At 41.6% G+C, this 19,843-nt stretch overlaps 1 protein-coding gene across 1 annotated transcript in view; it reads left to right on the forward strand.

Annotated features, from left to right (window-relative positions):
• The first annotated feature begins 260 nt into the window (after positions 1-260).
• The window catches only part of RBM44 (RNA binding motif protein 44), a 47,046-nt gene continuing 27,463 nt past the window's right edge, over positions 261-19,843 (forward strand). The window contains exons 1-2 of the mRNA XM_054679610.2: positions 261-3,382; positions 18,099-18,189. Coding sequence (XP_054535585.1) covers positions 18,114-18,189 — 76 coding nt within the window. The 5' untranslated portion in view covers positions 261-3,382; positions 18,099-18,113. The remainder of the gene's footprint in view (positions 3,383-18,098; positions 18,190-19,843) is intronic.

The following is a 19,843-nucleotide window of genomic DNA, read 5'->3' on the forward strand; positions in this document are numbered from 1 at the left end:
ACAGAGTGAGACCATGTCTAAAAACAAAAACAAAAACAACAACAGAAAATACTATTGTACGAATATGATTATTCTGAACTTGAGCTGGAGTAAGCATCTCTAATATCACTGAAAATAAATGACAAAGAGACTGATGGATTTCTTTTTTTTTTTTTTGAGACGGAGTCTCGCTCTGTCACCCAGGCTGGAGTGCAGTGGCGCGGTCTCGGCTCACTGCAAGCTCTGCCTCCCGAGTTCACGCCATTCTCCTGCCTCAGCCTCCCGAGTAGCTGGGATTACAGGCGCGTGCCACCACGCCCGACTAATTTTTTGTACTTTTTAGTAGAGACGGGGTTTCACCATGTTAGCCAGGATGCTCTCAATCTCCTGACCTCGTGACCCACCCGCCTCGGCCTCCCAAAGTGCTGGGATTACAGGCGTGAGCCACCCCGCCCGGCCAAGAGACTGATGGATTTCATAAAAATGTAAAATTTCACATCAAAACAATATAATCCCCAAATCAATTACGTAAGTCCAAACGTGGCAGAGCTGCCTGGCAGAAAAGGCAGAACCACTAGCTCCATACACAGACACAGGAAACTCTGACCAAGAGGAGCAAGGGTCCCATGCCCTAGGGCCAATGGGGAGTATCTGGAGACGGTGTCAAAAAAAACTCAAAGAGGCCAGGCGCGGTAGCTCAAGCCAGTAATCCCAGCACTTTGGGAGGCCAAAGCGGGTGGATCACTTGAGGTCAGGAGTTCGAGACCAGCCTGGCCAACATGGTGGAACCCCCCCCATCTCCACTAAAAATACAAAAATTAGCTGAGCGTGGTGGCAGGCACCTGTAATCCCAGCTACTGGGAGGCTGAGGCAGGAGAATCGCTTGAACTGGGGAGGTGGAGGCTGCATTGATCCGAGATTGTGCCACTGCACTCCAGCCTGGGCAACAGAACAAGGCTGTCTCGAAAACAAAACAAAACAAAACAAAACACCTCAAAGGCCCCAGAGGAAGGCAAAACAAGGACACTGGATCCCACAGTTAAACAAAAACAGCTGAGGTCACTTAAGTGGGAATGTTTCTTCCCCTTGCAGTAGCAGGAGGCTTGGTGTGTCTCATGCAAACAGCCCATTTGCCCTTCAACCCGCCTCCCTGCCAACAACCGGCAGCCCCTCCTGCCACCTGCTCAGTGGCTTGCCTGTAAGCACAGCATCACTGTCTGGCACAGCTTACCTTTTCTGTAGCCTGGTGACACATGTGATGTCTGTGCTCAGCCCATCCACTCATAACACAACATTTCATCTCTATTCCCTGAATCCCAATAATCCTCCCTAAGGACGGCATGATCACTGTCTTCGATGGTTTAAAAGGTTGATAAATGAAAGATTTGACTCTTTCTGTGTTGTACCCACCCACAGGGTGGAGAGGAGACTAACAGTGAAATGAGCATTTGGCAAATGGCTGTTCAGAGAGGAATTTCTCAAAATTCTAACTGTGGTGGAGCAGTCAAAGGAGAAACGCCAAGGGTCTAGAGTAGAACGTGGTTTCCAGCTGTCTTGACATCAGGGCTGCTGGCCCACAGACACACTTCCAGAGCCACCCCTTCCAGGGTCACCATGGCCCAGTCCTGCTCCAGATGCCATCTGCCCAGCAGCCCAGGGGAGAGTGTCCAGCCTTCTAATGTGAGCCTCAATCTGAACCCCTTTCTATAACAGAGGCCAGACCTCATAATCTCATCAGCAGCTCTGGCCTGCTGCTGCCGTGGCCGCCCTCTCCAGCCACTGGCGTTAACTTCCAATAACATAGGGACTTCTAAATGAAATCCACTGTAAAAGGACAGGCCATATCACTTTAAAAGACATTTGAAAACACTTTTGGTAATGGCAAGATTTGCAATAAGTGTATTACATTATCCCAAGATCCATGCTCACCGTCCACTGTCCACCACTGCCCCCTCAGCCCCTGGCCCCTGGCAGGCCAATAGCAATCTGCAGAATGAATGAATGAATGAATGAATGAATGAAGTGCATTTCAGAGACTGCAGCCTCATTTGAGGGGATAATTTGGGGGTAGGCGCAGTTTTAGAGCCCCTCCTCTATCTGCCACCTATCCAAAGTCCTCAAGTGCATGTTTAGACTAATAAGCAAATGAAGCCACCTGCAGCTCTATCCTGTCCCCACCCCTTCAGGACTGTGTCATTTTATACAGGTTTAAATTCCCTATCAAGGATAAGACTAGGCACAAAACATGGGGGGTGGGGGAGGGGATGCAAAAACTCAGTAATCTTTTAATGCAATCTTTTAAAAAATCGAAATTAATGCCAAAAATCCATAATAAAATATTCAAATTTAATTTAATTTGATTTATTTATTTTGGGACGGAGTCTTGCTCTGTCTCAGCTCCCTGCAACCTCCGCCTCCTGGATCCAAGCGACTCTCCTGCCTCAGCCTCCCGAGTAGCTGGGATCACAGGCGTCCACGACCACACCTGCCCGGCTATTTTTTGTGTTTTTAGTAGAGACGAGGTTTCGCCATGTTGGCCAGGCTGGTTTCGAACTCCTGACCTCAGGTGATCCACCTGCCTTGGCCTCCTAAAGTGCTGGGATTACAGGCGTGAGCCACCGCGCCCGGCCCAGAATATTCAAATTTTAAATAAAGACAGGACCAGTAACAATGTACCCTGTGGAGCCATTTTAAGAGTCTGAGGCGAAAGGAAAAAATAGGACTGAATTTTTTCATTACTTTTGACTTTTTTTAGAGACTGCATTAAAATATTATTTATCTTGATTGCTATTTTGGCAGCCTCTGAAATCCTGTGCTCATGACAAATGCCTCACTGGCCTCACCCTAGTCGCGGCCCGACCCTGCTAACGGTATTTCTAGAAGATGGGCAGAGGACAAGCCAAACCCCGGGAGGGACCACGCGGCCTGGGAAACAGTTCGGCAAGGAGGCCGGGCCCCTGTCCCGCCTCTGAGGGCGGAGGACTCGGCCTGCACCGGACCCAAGCGAGGGGCAGTCTGGCCTCTGCTGGCAGAAGCAGCGCTTCCAAGTATTTTCATATGGTGACTTTGCAGAGCTGCGCGGTCCAGACGAGGGTTTCAGGCTGCAAAGCGGGAAAGTCTTGGGGGCCGCTCTGCGCTCCAAGACAGACGCCCACAATCTCTTCTACGTCGTGCAACATTCAAGTAGGCGGCCTCCTTCCCGCGCTTTCGCGCCCACACGCTGGGCCAATCACAGTGCCGCACTTTTCATACTGCCCGACAGGCGGTGGGCGGGCCGTTGGTGACTGTTACCCAGCAGGCGCCGCGGCTGCTCTGGTGGCGCCACTGGCTCGCAGGCGGCTGCGGAGAGCGGGGCGCTGGCTCGAGGAGGCGGCAGCGGCGGCGGCTATCTAGCGGATCCGAGGTGCGACGGACAGAGACGCGGGGCGGCAGGTCGGGCGGCGAAGCCGGCGAGGGCGAGGCCATGGGCTTGAGCGGTTGGGGTTGGCGAACCCCGCGTGTGGCCGGTCCCGGCGGCGAGGCCCGTCCCGCTGAAGCACGCGGGGACTCCGAACGGCGGTGTAGGCGAGGCCAGCGAGGCGGGCGGGGGACTGGCGCGTTCCTTGGGCGGCACTGGAGTTCTGGCGCCCTCATAGCGGGCGCCGACACCGCAAAAGTCGTTCTCGAACGAAGTGGCGGGGCCGGTCTCCCAAACTTGGTTATGTCCCCGGGGAAAGCTAGAAATTCGCACATATGCTTATTCTTGCCATGGAGACTGTTGGAGCCTCTGCTGCGGGGCGGGGCGGGGACTCTAGCGAGAGGGGGACGTGAAGTTCGTTCCGTTCTCAGGCGTGTGTGCCCCTGACCCACGCGTAGGACGCCCTGGAGGACGGCGCCAGCTCCTGACCTAGTGTGAGGTGCCCGGACGGTTTCCCTAAGAAGCGCGTATTTAAGATGAGATCTGAAGTTGAGCGTGAATTCAAGGTGGGGTAGCGGGTGGGCAGGCGAGAGAACGCACAGGGCCTGACTTTTTGCATTTTTTTAGTAGAGACGGGGTTTCACCATGTTAGCCGGGATGGTCTCGATCTCGGTCTCTATCTCCTGACCTCGTGATCATCCCGCCTCAGCCTTCCAGAGTGCTGGGATTACAGGCGTGAGCCACCGCGCCCGGCCAGGGCCTGACTTTTTAAGGAAATGGAAAGGAGGGTGTATCTGGAAGACACCAAGTGCCAAGGCTAACACAGAGCCCGGACGGTTGTAGGGTTTTACAGGACTTATTCAGATTTTAATCTGTCTGAAAACAGTGACAGTCCGTTGCTGAGTTTTAAGCAGGAGCGTAACTGATTCGATAAACATTTTAGAAAGATTATTCTGGCCAGATGTGAGGTGATTGCCTGCATAGCTGTGAGAGTCAGGAGTTAAAATTGACAAGACCTCAGGGATAAGGGAGGTGTCAAGGGCGAGTCCTGTGATTTCTGGCGATACCATTCCCTGGAGTTTGGTGCACTGGAGGAAATAGTTTGGTAAGTGAGAACTCAAAGAAAATAATAAAAATGGGCATGTACCTAGGAGTGGAATTGCTGGATCATGTGGTTGTCTTGTGTTTAACTTTCTGAGGAAGTGCCAGACTTCTCCAGAGTGGCTGCACCATGTTACATTCCCATCGGCAATGGATGAGGGTTCTGATTTCTCCATGACGTGCTCAACACTGTTATTGTTATTGTTATTGTCATCCTAGTGGGTGTGAAGTGATATCTTTTGGTTTTGATTTGCATTTCCTTCATGACTCTTGATAAATTGAGCATATTTTCATGTGTTTATTGGCCATTTGTATATCCTCTTTGTCAAGTCATTTGCTCATTCTTAATATTGGGTTGTTTGCCTTTTTATTGTTCATTTGTAAGAGTTTTTTCTATATTCTAGATAATAGACCTCTATCGCATACATGATCTGCAAGTGCTTCCGTTTTACTAAAATTTTCTCTTTGGCAAACGTTTTTAACTTTGGGTGTCTTCATATTTAAGAATGAAGCTTGCAGCACACTGCAGATTTCATTAAATGCAGATTTGAGTGTAGAATCAGATGTGAATGAGAATCCAGCTTGAGATAGTGTTGCTCTTCTCACCAATTTTTTGAAAATATGTTTTTAATTTAAAATTTTACTTAAGTAATGAATGTATTTTCTATGAATAAATTAATAAATATTTGAAAATGTTGCTTTAATTTCTAATATGGTAAGTATTGATGGATATTACCGAAATAAAAAAAATACTCCTTGGGACTCTCAATCCTTTTTTTTTTTTTTTTTTTTGAGGCGGAGTTTCACTCTTGTTTCCCAGGCTCGAGTGCAATGGCATGATCTCGGCTCACTGCAACCTCCGCCTCCCAGGTTCAAGTGATTCTCCTGGCTCAGCCTCCTGAGTAGCTGGGATTACAGGCACCCACTACCACGCCCACTCTATTTTTAGTAGAGACGGGTTTTCACCGTGTTGGCCAGGCTAGTCTCAAACTCCTGACCTCAAGTAATCCACCCACCTCGGCCTCCCAAAGTGTTGGGATTACAGGTGTGAGCTACTGCGCCCAGCCGGGGTTCTCAATACTTTTTAAGAATATGAAGAGCAGGCTGGGTGCAGTGGTTTATGCCTGTAATCCCAAAACTTTGAAAGGCTGAGGTAGGTGGATCCCTTGGGCTAGGGGACCATCCTGGGCAGCATGGTGAAGCCCTGTCTCTACAAAAAAGTTATCCAGGCATGGTGGTGCATGCCTATAGTTCAGCCATTTGGGAGGCTGAGGTGGGAGGATCACCTGAACCCAGGGACGTTGAGACTGCTGTGAGCTGTGTTGCTACCATAGCACTCCAGCCTCCAGCCTGGGCAACAGCGTGAGACCCTGACTTAAATATATACACACAATATTTTGAACAATCAAATGTATCAAATATATATGTATTTGAATTATCTTGGCCCGCTGCAACCTCCATCTCCTGGGCTCAAGTGATCCTCCCACTTCAGCTTCCCAAGTAGCTGGGAACACAGGCTCACACCACCATGCCCAACTAATTTCTTGTATTTTTGTTAGAAACAGGGGTTTCACCATGTTGCCTAGGCTGGTCTGGAACTCCTGAGCTCAAGTGAGCCACCTGCCTCGGCCTCCTAAAGTGCTGGGATTACAGTTGTGAGCCACCGCACCTGGCCAGACCAGTTCATTTTTATACATAATAACTCTAGTTATCTTATAATCTAAGAAGAAGGAATGACTCTTAACTTGGAGCCATTCCATATTTGTCCTCTTAAATTGGGATGCTCTATGCCCTTCTCTGCTTCTTCGTAGCCTGGCTAGCCCCTACTTGACCATCATTTATTTTTTTGATAAGTTTTTCCTTACCTTTATTAATGCAACCATGCTATACAATTATTGTCTACTTAACTGTCTTATTTAACCCCAATTGTCTTATTTAACTTTGTGAATCCCAAAGTAGGTACAAGTTATATTTTTCTTGGTCAGAATTTTAGTTTTTAATTGCTTTTTTTCCTTTTTTCTAGCAAGGATTTGAACATAAAATTAATTGCTTTTTAAAAACAACTAGCAGTTTGAAAAACTCCAAATATATTTTTGAGCATGTTACATTTTATCCTTTCAGTCAAAATCAATACTAAATGAGTCCTACCCCCAATGGCTAACTCTTACTCATCATTCAGATCTGAGGTTAAGTAACTCTCTGAAAAGCCTTCACTAATCCTTAGACTAGGTTAAGTCTTGTATGTTTCCCATACCACCTTGTGTTTCTCAAAATATCCAGATTGTAGGAATTACTTAGGGCAGGGGTTCCCAACCCCCAGCCTGAGCTCTGCTTCCTGTCAGATCAGCAGCAGCATTAGATTCTCATAGGAACTCAAACCCTGTTGTGAACTGTGCATGTGAGGGATCTAGGTTTCGTGCTACCTATGAGAATCTAACTAATGCCTGATGATCTGAGGTGGAACAGTTTCAGCTCGAAGCCACTACCCTACCTCCAATCCTCTGGTCTGTGGAAAAATTATCTTCCACAAAACCGGTGTCTGGTACCAAAAAGGTTGTGGACTGTTGTCCTCGAGTATTGTTTCTGGGCCCCAAATTAGGCTGTTGAATCTATATTTTTAATGAGCGCCCCCAAGTGATTCTTATATCAGGTAAGTTTGGGAAAACGTACTCTAAATTTATAGAAGATTTATGTGCATCCATCCCCCTTTTGGAAATTGTATGCCTGTTGTGCTTCATAGAGCCAGTGACTGATCACCTCTCTGTCCTCAACACTTAACATATAACTTAGAAAACAGGCTCAGTCATTACTGAATAATATATTAAGGAGTGATTCTCCAAAGAAAGGTATTCATCCCTGAAACTGGAAATGTAATTGCTTGGTAATAGGGTAGACATGTATTTAACACCATTAGAAATTGCCCGGTTTCCAAATGGTTTTAACAAATTGTATTCCCTCAAGCAATGTATAAGAATTCTAGTTTGTCCACATCCTCACCAATATCTGGTGTTAGCACTCTTTTAAAAGCCATTTTGGCCAGGTGCACTGGCTCATGCCTGTAATCCCAGCACTTTGGGAGGCCGAGGCGGGTGGATCACTTGAGGTCAGGAGTTCAAGACCAACCTGGCCAACATGGTGAAACCCCATCTGTACTAAAAATACAAAAATTAGCTGTGTGTGGTGGTGTGCACCTGTAGTGCCAGCTACAAAGGAGGCTGAGGCAGGAGAATCACTTTGACCTGGGAGGTAGGGTTGCAGTGAGCCAAGATCACACCACTGCACTCCAGCCTGGGCGACGGAGCGAGACACACACACACACACAGTCTCTCTGTCTCTGGGTGACAGAGTGAGACACACACACACACACACATACTCTCTCTCTCTCACACACACACACACACAAATTTTAAGCCATTCTAATGAATGTGAAGTGGTACCGTGGTTGTTTAAATTTGCATTTCCCTGATGACTAATGATGTTGAGCATGTTTTCATACCTATAAGCAATTTAAAAAATCTATTTGTACAAGTTATTTATGTAATCTGAATAAGCGTCTTCTTTTGGATATATGGATTGTGAATACTTTATTCCAGTCTTTGGCTTGTGTTTCCATTTTTTAAGTAATGTCTTTTGATGAGGAAAAGTTTCTTAATTTTGCTGAATCCCAATCAACAACTTTTAAATTAACACCTTTTGTGTTCTAAGAAATCTTTGCCTATTCCAAAGTCATGAATATATTGTTGTGTTTTGAGAAACATTATAAATTTGGTTTTCACATTTAAAAATATGATTCATCTCACTTTTATTGTGGTGTGAGGTGTGGGTCCAGGCAATTTTTCCCTCTAGGTAAAAATCTAGATAGTAGAAATATACTTGTGCCAGTACCATTTATTGAATATGCCTTAGACCTTTTTTTTTTTTCTTTTTTTTTGAGACAGAGTCTTGCTTTGTCACCCAGGCTGGGGTACAGTCACGCAATCTCAGCTGACTGCAACCTCTGGGGTTCTGCCTCAGCCTCCCAAGTAGGTGGGACTACAAGCGTGTGCCACCATGCCCAGCTAATTTTTGTATTTTTAGTAGAGACAGGGTTTCACCATGTTGGCCAGGCTGGTCTCAAACTCCTGACCTCAGGCGATCCACCCTCCTCGGCCTCCCAAAGAGCTGGGATTATAGGTGTGCGCCACCACGCCTGACCAATACCACATTTTCTTTACCTGGTCTACTACTGATGGGCACCTGGGTTGATTCTATGTCTTTGCTATTGTGAATAGCACAGTGATGAATGTACAAGTGCATGTGTCTTTTTGGTTGAATGATTTATTTTCCTGTGGGTATATACCTAGTAATGGGGTTGCTGGGTCAAATGGTAGCTCTGTTTTAAGTTGAGAAATCTCCAGAATGTTTTCCACAGTAGTTGGACTAATTTACATTCCCACCAACAGTTCCCCTTTCTCCACAGCCTTGCCAGCATCTGTTGTTTTTTGACTTCTTGATAATAGCCATTCTGGCTGGTGTGAGATGGTATTAATTACATTGTGGTTTTGATTTGCATTTCTCTGATGATTAGTGATGCTGAACATTTTTTATATTTGTTAGCTGCTCATGTTTTCTCTTGAGACGTGTCTGTTTATGTCCTTTGCCCATTTTTTAATAAAGTTGTTTGTTTTTCACTTGTTGATTTGTTTCAATTCCCTATAGATTCTGGATATTAGGCCAGAATCTATAGGTAGCAGATGCATAGTTTGCAAATATCTTCCCCCATTCTATAGGTTGTCTGTTTACTCTGTTGATAGTGTCTTTTGCTGTGCATAAGCTCTTTAGTTTAATTAGGTGCCACTTGTCTTTTTTTTTTTCTGCAATTGTTTTTGCGGACTTACACATTCTTTGCCAAGGCAAACCGACAGCCAACATTATACTGAATGGGCAGAAGCTCGAACTATTCCTCCTGAGAACTGGAACAAGACAAGGATGCTCACTTTCACCACTCTTATTCATTGTAATACTGGAAGTCCTCGCCAGAGCAATCGAGCAAGAGAAAGAAATAAAAGGCATCCAAATAGGAAGAGAGGAAGTCAAACTGTCTCTGCAGACTATATGATTCTATACCTAGAAAACCCCATAGTCTCTGCCTAAAAGCTCCTAGATCTGATAAACACCTTCTGCAAAGTTTCAGGATATATCAATGTATAAAAACCAGTAGCATTTATATACGCCAACAATGACAAGGCTGAGAGTGAAATCAAGAACATAATACCACTTACAATAGTCACAAAGAAAATGAAATGCCTAGGAATACAGCTTACCAGGGAGGTGAAAGATCTCTACAAGGAGTACTGTAAAGCACTGCTGAAAGAAATCAGACAACACAAATAAATGGAAAAACATTCCATGCTCATGAATAAAAAGAATACATATTGTAAAAATGGCCATACTCCCCAAATCAATCTACAGATTCAACACTATTCCTATGAAACTACCAATATTATTTTTCACACAATTAGAAAAAACTATTCTAAATTCATATGGAACCACGAAAGAGCCTGAATAGCCAAAGCAATGGGAGAAGGACTCCCTTATTCAATAAATGGTGCTGGAATAACTGTCTAGTCATTAGTCATATGCAGAAGATTGGAGATAGACCTCTACCTTTCACCATATACAAAAATTAACTGAAAATGAATCAAAGATTTAAATGTAAGACCTCGAGGCCAGGTGCAGTGGCTCAGGCCTGTAACCCTAGCACTTTGTGAGGCCAAGGCGGGAGGATTGCTTGGGCCCAGGAGTTTGAGACCCGCCTGGACAACATAGGGAGACCCTGTCTCTACAGAAAATTTTAAAATTAGCCAGGCATGGTGTTGTACACCTGTAGTCCCAGCTACTCAAGGGGGTAGGTGGGGGAGTGCTAAGGTGGGAGGATCACTTGAGCCTGGGAGGTCAAGGCTGCAGTGAGCTCTGATGGCACCACTTTACTCCAGCCTGGGTGACAGAACAAGACCCTGTCTCAAAAAAATTAAAACAACAACAACAACAACAAAAGAGTAAGACCATAAACTATAAAAATCTTAGAAGACAACCTAGGAAATACTCTTCTTGACATCAGCCTTATTTATTTCTTCTTGTATTCATTTTGGAAGGTGGTTTTCAAGGAAGTTTGTCCACCTGAGTTGTAGAATTTGGCAGATAAAGTTGTTTATTATATCCTCTGTAATTTTAATGGCTGTAGATCCCATAATAATGTTCCTTTACTATTCATGACATTGGTATTTTGTGTTGTCTCTTTTTCTTAGATAAGTCTAAGAAAGGGATAAGAAGGGTTATAAATTTTGTCAGTCTTTTTAAAGAAACAATTTCTGGTTCTATTAACTTTTATCTATTCATCTATTTTGTTTACTTCTCCTCTTTTATTATTTCCATCCTACTTTCTTTGGGCTTAATATTCCTGCTTTTTCTAGTTTCTTAAAATAGAACCTATATGAGAAAACTGTTATATGACACAGTGTAGGACTGTGATTTCTGAGAGAAAGGAAACACCCAGCGTGAGTCCTATGATGATAGCCTGGCTTCCTGCCTGGAAGCACATTGCAGACCATGGAAAAAGAACAAGGACTTCAAGCAAAGCAGAGGTCTCCCTGAGTTGAGACAGAGATTGGAGTTCAGAAAGGCTAAGGCGTTAGAAATTGCAGGACAGTGTTCCTGAGAGAAGGGAGATATATAAAAGAAAAGCTCCAGAAATCTGCAGGGGGACTCCCCCTTGAGACTTGTCAAACACTAATATGTGTATTTGTACTTACAGACTGATGAAGTTATCCCATGCCTTGACCTTAATGTATATTTCTTCTACCCAGAGCATTCTGCTCAGAAGTTGCCCACCTGGCAAGGAGTTTTGAAAATGGGTGGGGGGGTGGTGCGGGGAGTTTAGTAAGTCCCACTGTCACTGCCACAATATCTACTTTTTAATATTTCTCAATTTTATGAGATTGTTATCTTTTTCATAAGTTCTCCAAAACTGCATATTTTCATTTATAAGTAGCTAAACGTATCATTTTAATAGTTTGTCTTTAAATCAAGAGATTTCACTTCTGTCATGTAAGAACTTCATTTAAGTTTTTAATAATAAGGATAATGACAGGCTAAGTAATTCAGGCCTCTTATTCACTGAAGGCAATTTAAACACCTAGGGAAAAAAAAATTTGAGATGGAATCTCGCTCTGTTGCCCAGGATGGAGTGCAGTGGTGCAATCTTGGCTCACTGCAACCTCTACCTCCCAGGTTCAAGTGATTCTCCTGCCTCAGCCTCCCTAGTAGCTGAGATTACAGGCACCTGCCACCACACCTGGCTAATTTTTTATATTTTTAGTAGAGATGGAGTTTCACCATGTTGGCCAGGCTGGTCTCAAACTCCTGACTTTAAGTGATCTGCCACCTTGGCTTCCCAAAGTGCTGAGATTACAGGCCTGAGCCACTGCGCCCAGTCCTGGAAAAATATTTTTTAAAATCTTCTCAAAAGCATCTGAGAACTAGTCAGATAAGAAGTTACCAGGTCACAACTTGCAAAAGAATGGGAACCTTAAGAAGTAAGCCTAGCATTACAAACAACTTTTGCCCTGAAAATATTTGCAAATTTAGAAGAAATGATTTGAGAGGATAGGCTGTGCTTTTGACAGCCTTAGGGCAGTAAGAGGACAAAAGTCAGAGTCTTTCGGGTGATCAGAGGTGAGACCCAAGGAATAGATTATTTGGCTTGGGATCCAATGTGCTTAGGTTCCCAGAGGGCTGTGCCTTACAATTAAAGTAAACCAGCCCTTCCTCAGACTATACTTTTCTGGGTAGCCTAGAACATCTCAAATTTCAGTTAGAGTAAAGAGATTCCAGATTACTAATTCCCTATGGCACCTAGAAGTAGCAAACAAGTTCTCTCTGAGGGACAATAACATCATTTTTAGGTTCAAATTATTTATATATACAACTTATCAAATATAGTTCTAGAACATAATTAAAACATCACCAGACATCCAAAATGACAAGACATAATGAGTCAGAAAACAATAATAGACAATACAAACAGATCCACAGAGATTCCAGTTACTGGAGTTACTAAATACAGACTGCAAAATAACTATATTTACTGTCTTTCAGGAGAAAACAGCCAATGTTAAAAGTTTTACTACAAATCATACATTTAAAATGGCATTACAGGGCCTAGTGCAGTGGCTCAGGCCTGTAATCCTAGCACTTTGGGAGGCTGAGGCGGGCGGATCACTTGAGACCAGGAGTTCGAGACCAGCCAGAGATGGCAAAATCCCATCTCTACAAAAAAATACAAAGATTAGCTGGGCATGGTGGCTTGCACCTGTAGTCCTAGCTACTAGGGAAGCTGAGGTGAGAGGATCACTTGAGCCTGGGAGGTCAAGACTGCAGTGAGCCATGATCGCCCCACTGCACTCCAGCCTGGGTGACAGAGCAAGGCCCTGTCCCCTCACCCTCTCCCCCCAAAAAAAGCATAACAGAAAAAAAACTAGGTAAAAATTCTAGAACTAAAAATTTCAGGTAAATTAGGAACTCAGTGGATGGGTTTCACATCAAAATTAGTTAGAACTATAGAAAGAATTTGTGAAATGGAAGGTTAAACTATCCAGACTGAAGCATGGGGAGACAAAAGGATGGAAAAATACAGAAGCAAGGTAAGAGATGTGACAGATACAGTGAAAAGGTCTAACATAAGTTCAACTGGAGTCTTATAAAGGAAACTACTTCTAGAAATCCCCAGTATTTTATAAACATTTTCCATATTATAAATAAAGATCTACCTCTTTTGTTTTTATAAGCTGCATGATAGGTATTCCATTATATTAAAACGCTATACTTTTTGATGCAATCCCCTTGGCTGTTTTAAAATTTGTTACTAAAAAATAATTCTTCAGTGAACATAATTGTGCATATCATCAAACATATATGCCAGCTTTCTTCCATAGGAATAGTCCTAGAAAAAGCATTTCTAGGTCAAGGAATATGTACCCAACATTGTCAAATCATCTTTCAGAAGGTTGGAAGAATTTCAATTCTCATTATATATGAATGTCCATTTCATGACCCTTAATAATACAATGTATGATCAGCCCCTACCAATTTGATAATCAAGAATCCATCCATTTTAATTTACATTTTTGACAGTAACTAGTCTATATATTTTTTTTAATATAGTTGACTCTTTCAAGTCTTATGAATTGTCCAAACATAACTTTCATATACTTTTCTTTTGGTATATTACTAGTTTGCAGGAGTACTTTATGCATTAGGTCTATTACCTCTTTGTTTGCAATAATTTTCCTGAGTTTATCATTTTGTTTAATCTTTTTCTTGGTTCTAATTATTTTTTAAACTTTTTTCTTGACCCCCTGACTGTCTCCTTTCTTTGTTTCCCTTTACAGCAAAAAATTTGAATGAAATGTGTATACTCAGTGTCTCTAGTTCTTTGTTTTACTTGTAAGTCTACTCCAGACAGGCATCTTTCAATATTCCATGTCTGCATCTATTGGTCTTTCTCCTACCACACATATTGCTCCTTCTCACTCTCCTTTGTTGGTTCCTCTTTATCTCTTCAACCTTTTTCAACTTTGGAATGCCTCAGTGCCTAATTCTTGAGTCTCTTCTCTGCCTGTTTCTATATTCAAGCAGTAGGTAATTACATTCAAGTTCATAGATTTAAATCTGTATTCTGATGATTCCCGAATTTGTATCACTAACTAGGTCAGTGCTATTCAGTAGCACCACAATACAAGCAATATATGTGATTTTAAATTTTCTAGTAGCCACATACAGTGGCTCATGCCTGTAATCCCAGCTACTCAGGAGGCTGAAGTGGGAGGATCACTTTAACCCAGGAGTTCGGGGCTGCAGTGAGCTGTGATTGTGCCACTGCACTCCAGCCTGGGTAGAAGAGCAAACCCCTTCTCTTTAAACAAAACAAAATAAAAAAACCTTTTTGACTGAAGAATAAATCAAAAATGGCAAACCTTCATGATAATATTCCAGCCCCTTTATTATTTTTTAAAAAGGCAGAAAGAGGTGAAATTATTTTTTAATTTATTTTATTTAACACAGTATATAAAAAATATTTCAACATGTAATCAAATAAAATGTTAATGATATGTTATGTGTTTTTCATACTAAGTCTATGAAATCTGGTATGTGTTTTACACCTACAGAACATCTCAATTCAGATTAACCAGATTTCAAGTGTTTAATAGCCATGTGTGGCTGCTGGTCAATGCAGCTCTAGGTAATTTTGCTGATCTCCAGACCTTTATATCTCCATTTGAATGTCAAATAGATATCTCACAATTAACCTGTTTCTCTTATAATATGCATTCATTTTAACAAAAACAAATCCTCTTGGTTTGAACCTCAGTAGAGCCAGTATCTAATCACTTTTTATCTCCTCTGTTGCAGTCACTGTGGTCCCAGCTATCACATCCTGACTGGCTAGGTATCTGCATGGTTCTTTTCTTCTCTTTCAGTCATTTTTCCAAGTCTCACCTTATCAGAGAAGTATTCCTTTGTTACTGGCCAGGTCCAGGTCTGTTATGCCTATGCACAGTAAATCAATCACTGTAACACAAATTTTGCAAAACAGAAAAGATTTATTTGCAAGGGCATTGAGCAAGGAGGAGGGAGGGAGAAGAGCTCTCGAGTCTGCCTCCCTGAAGAAGATAAGGCTTAGGGATATTTATGGGTTAGGGAAGTAGAGTGGTCTAAGGCATGGGGAAAGGTAATTGGCACGGAGGAAAAAGGAAGTAACAGGTTTATTCTGCACAAACCTAGCCAGAGTTCATGGCATTTCATAGGATGCTTAGGAGGACCTGAGGGTGGCATTTTTGGCCCTCCAGCATCAAAAGGCCACCTCTCGGGCATTTGCATTGGCCCAGTTGAAGGGTCTGTGGTCTCAACCAGTTTGAATTGGACAGGAGCTGGCCCAAGTTTGAGAAACCGAAGCAACCATTACTGTGGTGACCTTTGAACATTGTCTGTAAAGTGGCCAGGGAAGGTTAAGTTTGAATGTCACGCCCTTCAGCTGCTGCAGCCTTCAACTTCCAAAGAAAAGGAAAAAAATGACAAGACGCAAGCTACCAAAGGCAAGGAGGGCAGGCAGACCTGATCAAATTAACCCCTCAGTTTCACCTGGACTACCTTATTTAAAGTATAAACCTCTCCTCCTCACATACAAATACATATCCACAAAAATCAGTATTCCCTTATCCCTTCGATGCTTTATTTCTTGTGTTAATTTTTAAAGAATTACTGTTTCTTTTTTTTCCCCTTAATACTAGGTTTCCAGTTGCCCAGACAGGAGTGCAGTGGCATGATCATAGCTCACTGAGCCTCAACCTCCCAGGCTCAAGCGATCGTCTCACCCCAACCTCCTGAGTAGCTGGGACTACAGGGGCAAGCCACCATGCCTGGCTAATTTTTAAATTTTTTGTAGAGTCGGGGTTTTGCCATGTTACCCAGGCTGGTCCCAAACTTCCTGGGCTCAAGTAATCTGCCCACCTTGGCCTCCAAAAGTGCTAGTGTTACAGGCATGAGCCACCGTGCCCAGCTACCATTTCTCTTTGCTCCATGGTTTGATAGGAATTGATATAAGATGTATCTTTGATGGCCTTTTCATTTTTTTTCATGGTTGATAATGCTGTTCACCTGCTTCTGATTTTTTAAAAAAATAAAAAACTTTTCCTAGAAAATTGCCTATTTTTGTTAAATTTTAAAATTATCCTTCAGTGGCATACATGGCATTCTCAATTTTTAAAAGTACCTCTTTATTGCTTGCTAAAATGCTCCTTTTCTCAATGCTCATTTTTGTTTCAGTCTTCTCTTAACGAGATTTGTCTTGTCTTTTATCTACTTTTTCTTTGGAGTCTCGCGCTGTCACCCAGGCTGGAGTGCATTAGTGCAATCTCAGCTCACTGCAACCTCCATCTGCCGGGTTCAAGTAATTCTCGTGCCTCAGCCTCCCAAGTAGTTGGGACTACAGGCACATGCCACCACACCCAGCTAATTGTTTGTATTTTTAGTAGAGACAAGGTCTCACCACGTTACCCAGCCTAGTCTCGAACTCCTGAGCTCATGCAATCCACCCACCTCAGCCTCCCAGAGTGCTAGGATTACAGGCGTGAGCCACTGCGCCCAGCCTGTTATTTACCTACTTTTATTAGTCTTTTAAAAGAATAGCTCTCCATTTTAGTTACCATTTTTACTATTTTTAAAGTGATCACTTCTGTTTTTGTCTTAACTAATTACATTTTAAACTTTTTTGGCTTATTTTTAGTTCTTTCCTAGATTCTTGAGAGTTGACTGTTTAATTCATTTATTTCTAGCTTTATTTAATAATAAGCATCTAAAGCTGTGACTTCTTTTGGATGTAACTTTGACCATGTCCCGTAGATTTTGGTAGTCTGTATTCTTATTGTCATTAATTTATTTTAATTATCAAAGTCCACATAGCTTACTAAGTGGCAAAGTCAGGATTCAAGGCTGTCTCCATGACATGAGATCTGCTTTTTAATATCTTCTCCTTGTAGAACAGAGACAGTACATTTAGATGATTTTTTTCAGGATCAGTGATTGAAATAATTCAGAGTTAAAACAAAATGAATTCCTTTTTTTCCCCAAATTCATCAGGAACCTTCGTAACACTTGATTACCAGAATTCTGCTGTAGATACCTCAGCTTTTAGGGGTATGGACAGTGACAATAAGTAGGGGACAGAGGCTCAAAATGATTTTGTGAGTTGGCTGGACTTCCTTCTGCTTGTCGCCTCTGGGATCATTTCATGTGTCCATTGGGATATTCTACCAGTAATTAGCTTGGGCTGCTTCATGTGGCAGCTGGGTTCAGAGTCATTATATGGATATCCCGATTACCCTGAGTTGATTTTATGAATGTACCAAATTCTTGCATGTACCCCCAAAATATGTACATCTAATATGTATTAATAAAAAGTCATCATTATTACCTTTTTAAAACAGTTTTTTTGAGTTATATTTTACTCATTTCAGTGATTTTTAGTAACCTTATCAAGTGTTGCAACCATCCCATCATAAACCCGTCTTAGAACATTTTTATCCCCCATGCCCATTTATAGCTAATCTCTCTTCCCATCTCCCACAACCTATCCCAGGCAGCTACTAATATACTTTCTCTATATACATTTTCTTGCTTTGGACGTTTTACTTAAATGGAATTATGCAATAGGTGATCTTTTTTATCTAGCTTCTTTCATTCAGCAAGTTTTTGATATTAACCCATGAGGTAACATATATCAATAGTTTATTTCTTTCTGTTGCTGAAAGATTTTCCATTGTATGGATTTGCCAAGTCATTGGTTTTTAGTAAGTGTACAAATTGTCTTGGAAACTTTTTATCTAGGTTTGACATAAATGGGGTGATATTATGGTCTTTAAGACTCTATTTTTTAGATTTAAACTTCTTTTAGTGACCTAACGCATTGGTTTTTTAAAAAATGTTCCTTGGAAATTTTAAAAGAACATATCTTTCTGTCCTTTATGTAGTTGTCAATTTATGCTTTTTAAGTATAATAATAGTTCAATATTTATACCTTTTCTAGATTATATATCTTTGAATGATGCAGGCCACTGCAGTGGTGGAGACAGCATCTGGTAAAGGCTACCACAGTAATGGAGGCAACCTCCAAAAAGGTAAGGGTCTAGTCCACTTACCCTTATTCTTGGTGGGGAAGGGTGTTGAATGTATTGTGCCAGACAGTTTGCCCTTCAGGTTGCTGCTTTTTAACTCTTCCTCCCTCGAAGGTGGTAAGACTCAGTATATTTTTAACTTGCCAAATTGACTCAGGTGATTTTTGGTGGATCAGGACAGTCTAGGCAGGACCTTTCTTTAGGAAAGGGAAAGTGAGCAGGAAGAAAGGATTTCTGTCCAGCCAGCCTTTCAAGAACTGCTGACAGGTATAACTGCCTTCAGGGTGATAATCAGAAAGTGAGCAGGTTGACTTCTGCTGCCCAAGTTGTATATGTTTTCTTCTTCCCATAAATCTGAAATGTAGTTTTCCTGGGTCATGGCAGAAAGAAAATAAGAAATAGCAAGAGTCTAAAAAGCAAGATGACTAAACTTTATGTGCTTATGACTGTATGTAGCTTAAACTATTAAGATATATATATTCTAGATTAAAACAAAAACTCTACATTGTTCGTGAGACATATTTAAAACAGAAAAGAAAGGTTTAGGATAAAAGGATGGACAAGTTAAACAAATTAACTTAAAAATTTGGGGTGATAGTAGTAAAGAGCATAATCAATGCAGAAAGCATTGTAAGACGATTAAGAGGGTCATTTTAAAGTGATAAAGTTATACAATGAAGATGTCAGTCATGAACCCTAATGGAATAAACAGTATACTTTGTATTCATACATTAAATGTTGGAAATCTAGGGAAAGGCTGCTGGAGATTGGACATGATAATGGTTCTCTATCTCAGTAAATCCCAATAGGATATTTTATGCAATTCAAAATGGTCCCCCAAAAATAAACTTAAAAAAATCTATTGAAGAGAAGGTAAAATAAATTTTAAAATACAGGAAAAAACTTACCAGATATAAAAATAACCTGTGATACTATAATAATTAAAACAGTAATACAGTCATACAAAAAGATAATAGGTTAATGGAGTGGAATAAATAGAAATAAATTCTTAGAAAATCATGAAACAGAAACAGGAAGACTTCAGAATATGATAAAGATGTTGTTTCAGCTCAGAAGGAAAACAATGGATTATTTGGCAAATGGTATTAGGACAATTGACCATCCATTTTGGAAGAAAGTTAAGTTAGAGTTCTACCTTATGCTAAAGAGGAAAATAATACTCTGTGTAGTGTAAAAAGACTAAGTGTTAACCCCCACCCCCCCCACACACACACACAATTAGAATAAATTATAGGAGAATATTTTTATAATTACTTGGTAGAGAAGACCAAAGACACAAAACCTAGAAGTTACAGAAGACTGATGCACTTAACTAAATAACCTGGAAAATTCTGATATGACAAGATACTATAAAAAGTTAAAGCCAGGCAAGCTACTTGGGTGGCTGAGGCAGGAAGATTGCTTGATACAAGTCTAGCACCCAGGCAACATAGCAAGACCCTGTCTCTTAAAATAATTTTTAAAAATTAAAAGATAACAATAAGCTAGGAAAATTCAGTTATATTACAAATGTTAAAAAGAAAACAAAGAATTAGTATCTAGAATATATAAAAGACGCCTAAACAACTCTGTCATCTCCAACCACATATTTATAACAGCTTACTGGACAGACATTCACATCTGGGTGTTTTATTAC

The sequence above is a fragment of the Pan troglodytes genome, chromosome 13, assembly GCF_028858775.2.
Source record: "Pan troglodytes isolate AG18354 chromosome 13, NHGRI_mPanTro3-v2.0_pri, whole genome shotgun sequence".
In the NCBI taxonomy this organism is placed as follows: Eukaryota; Metazoa; Chordata; class Mammalia; order Primates; family Hominidae; genus Pan; species Pan troglodytes.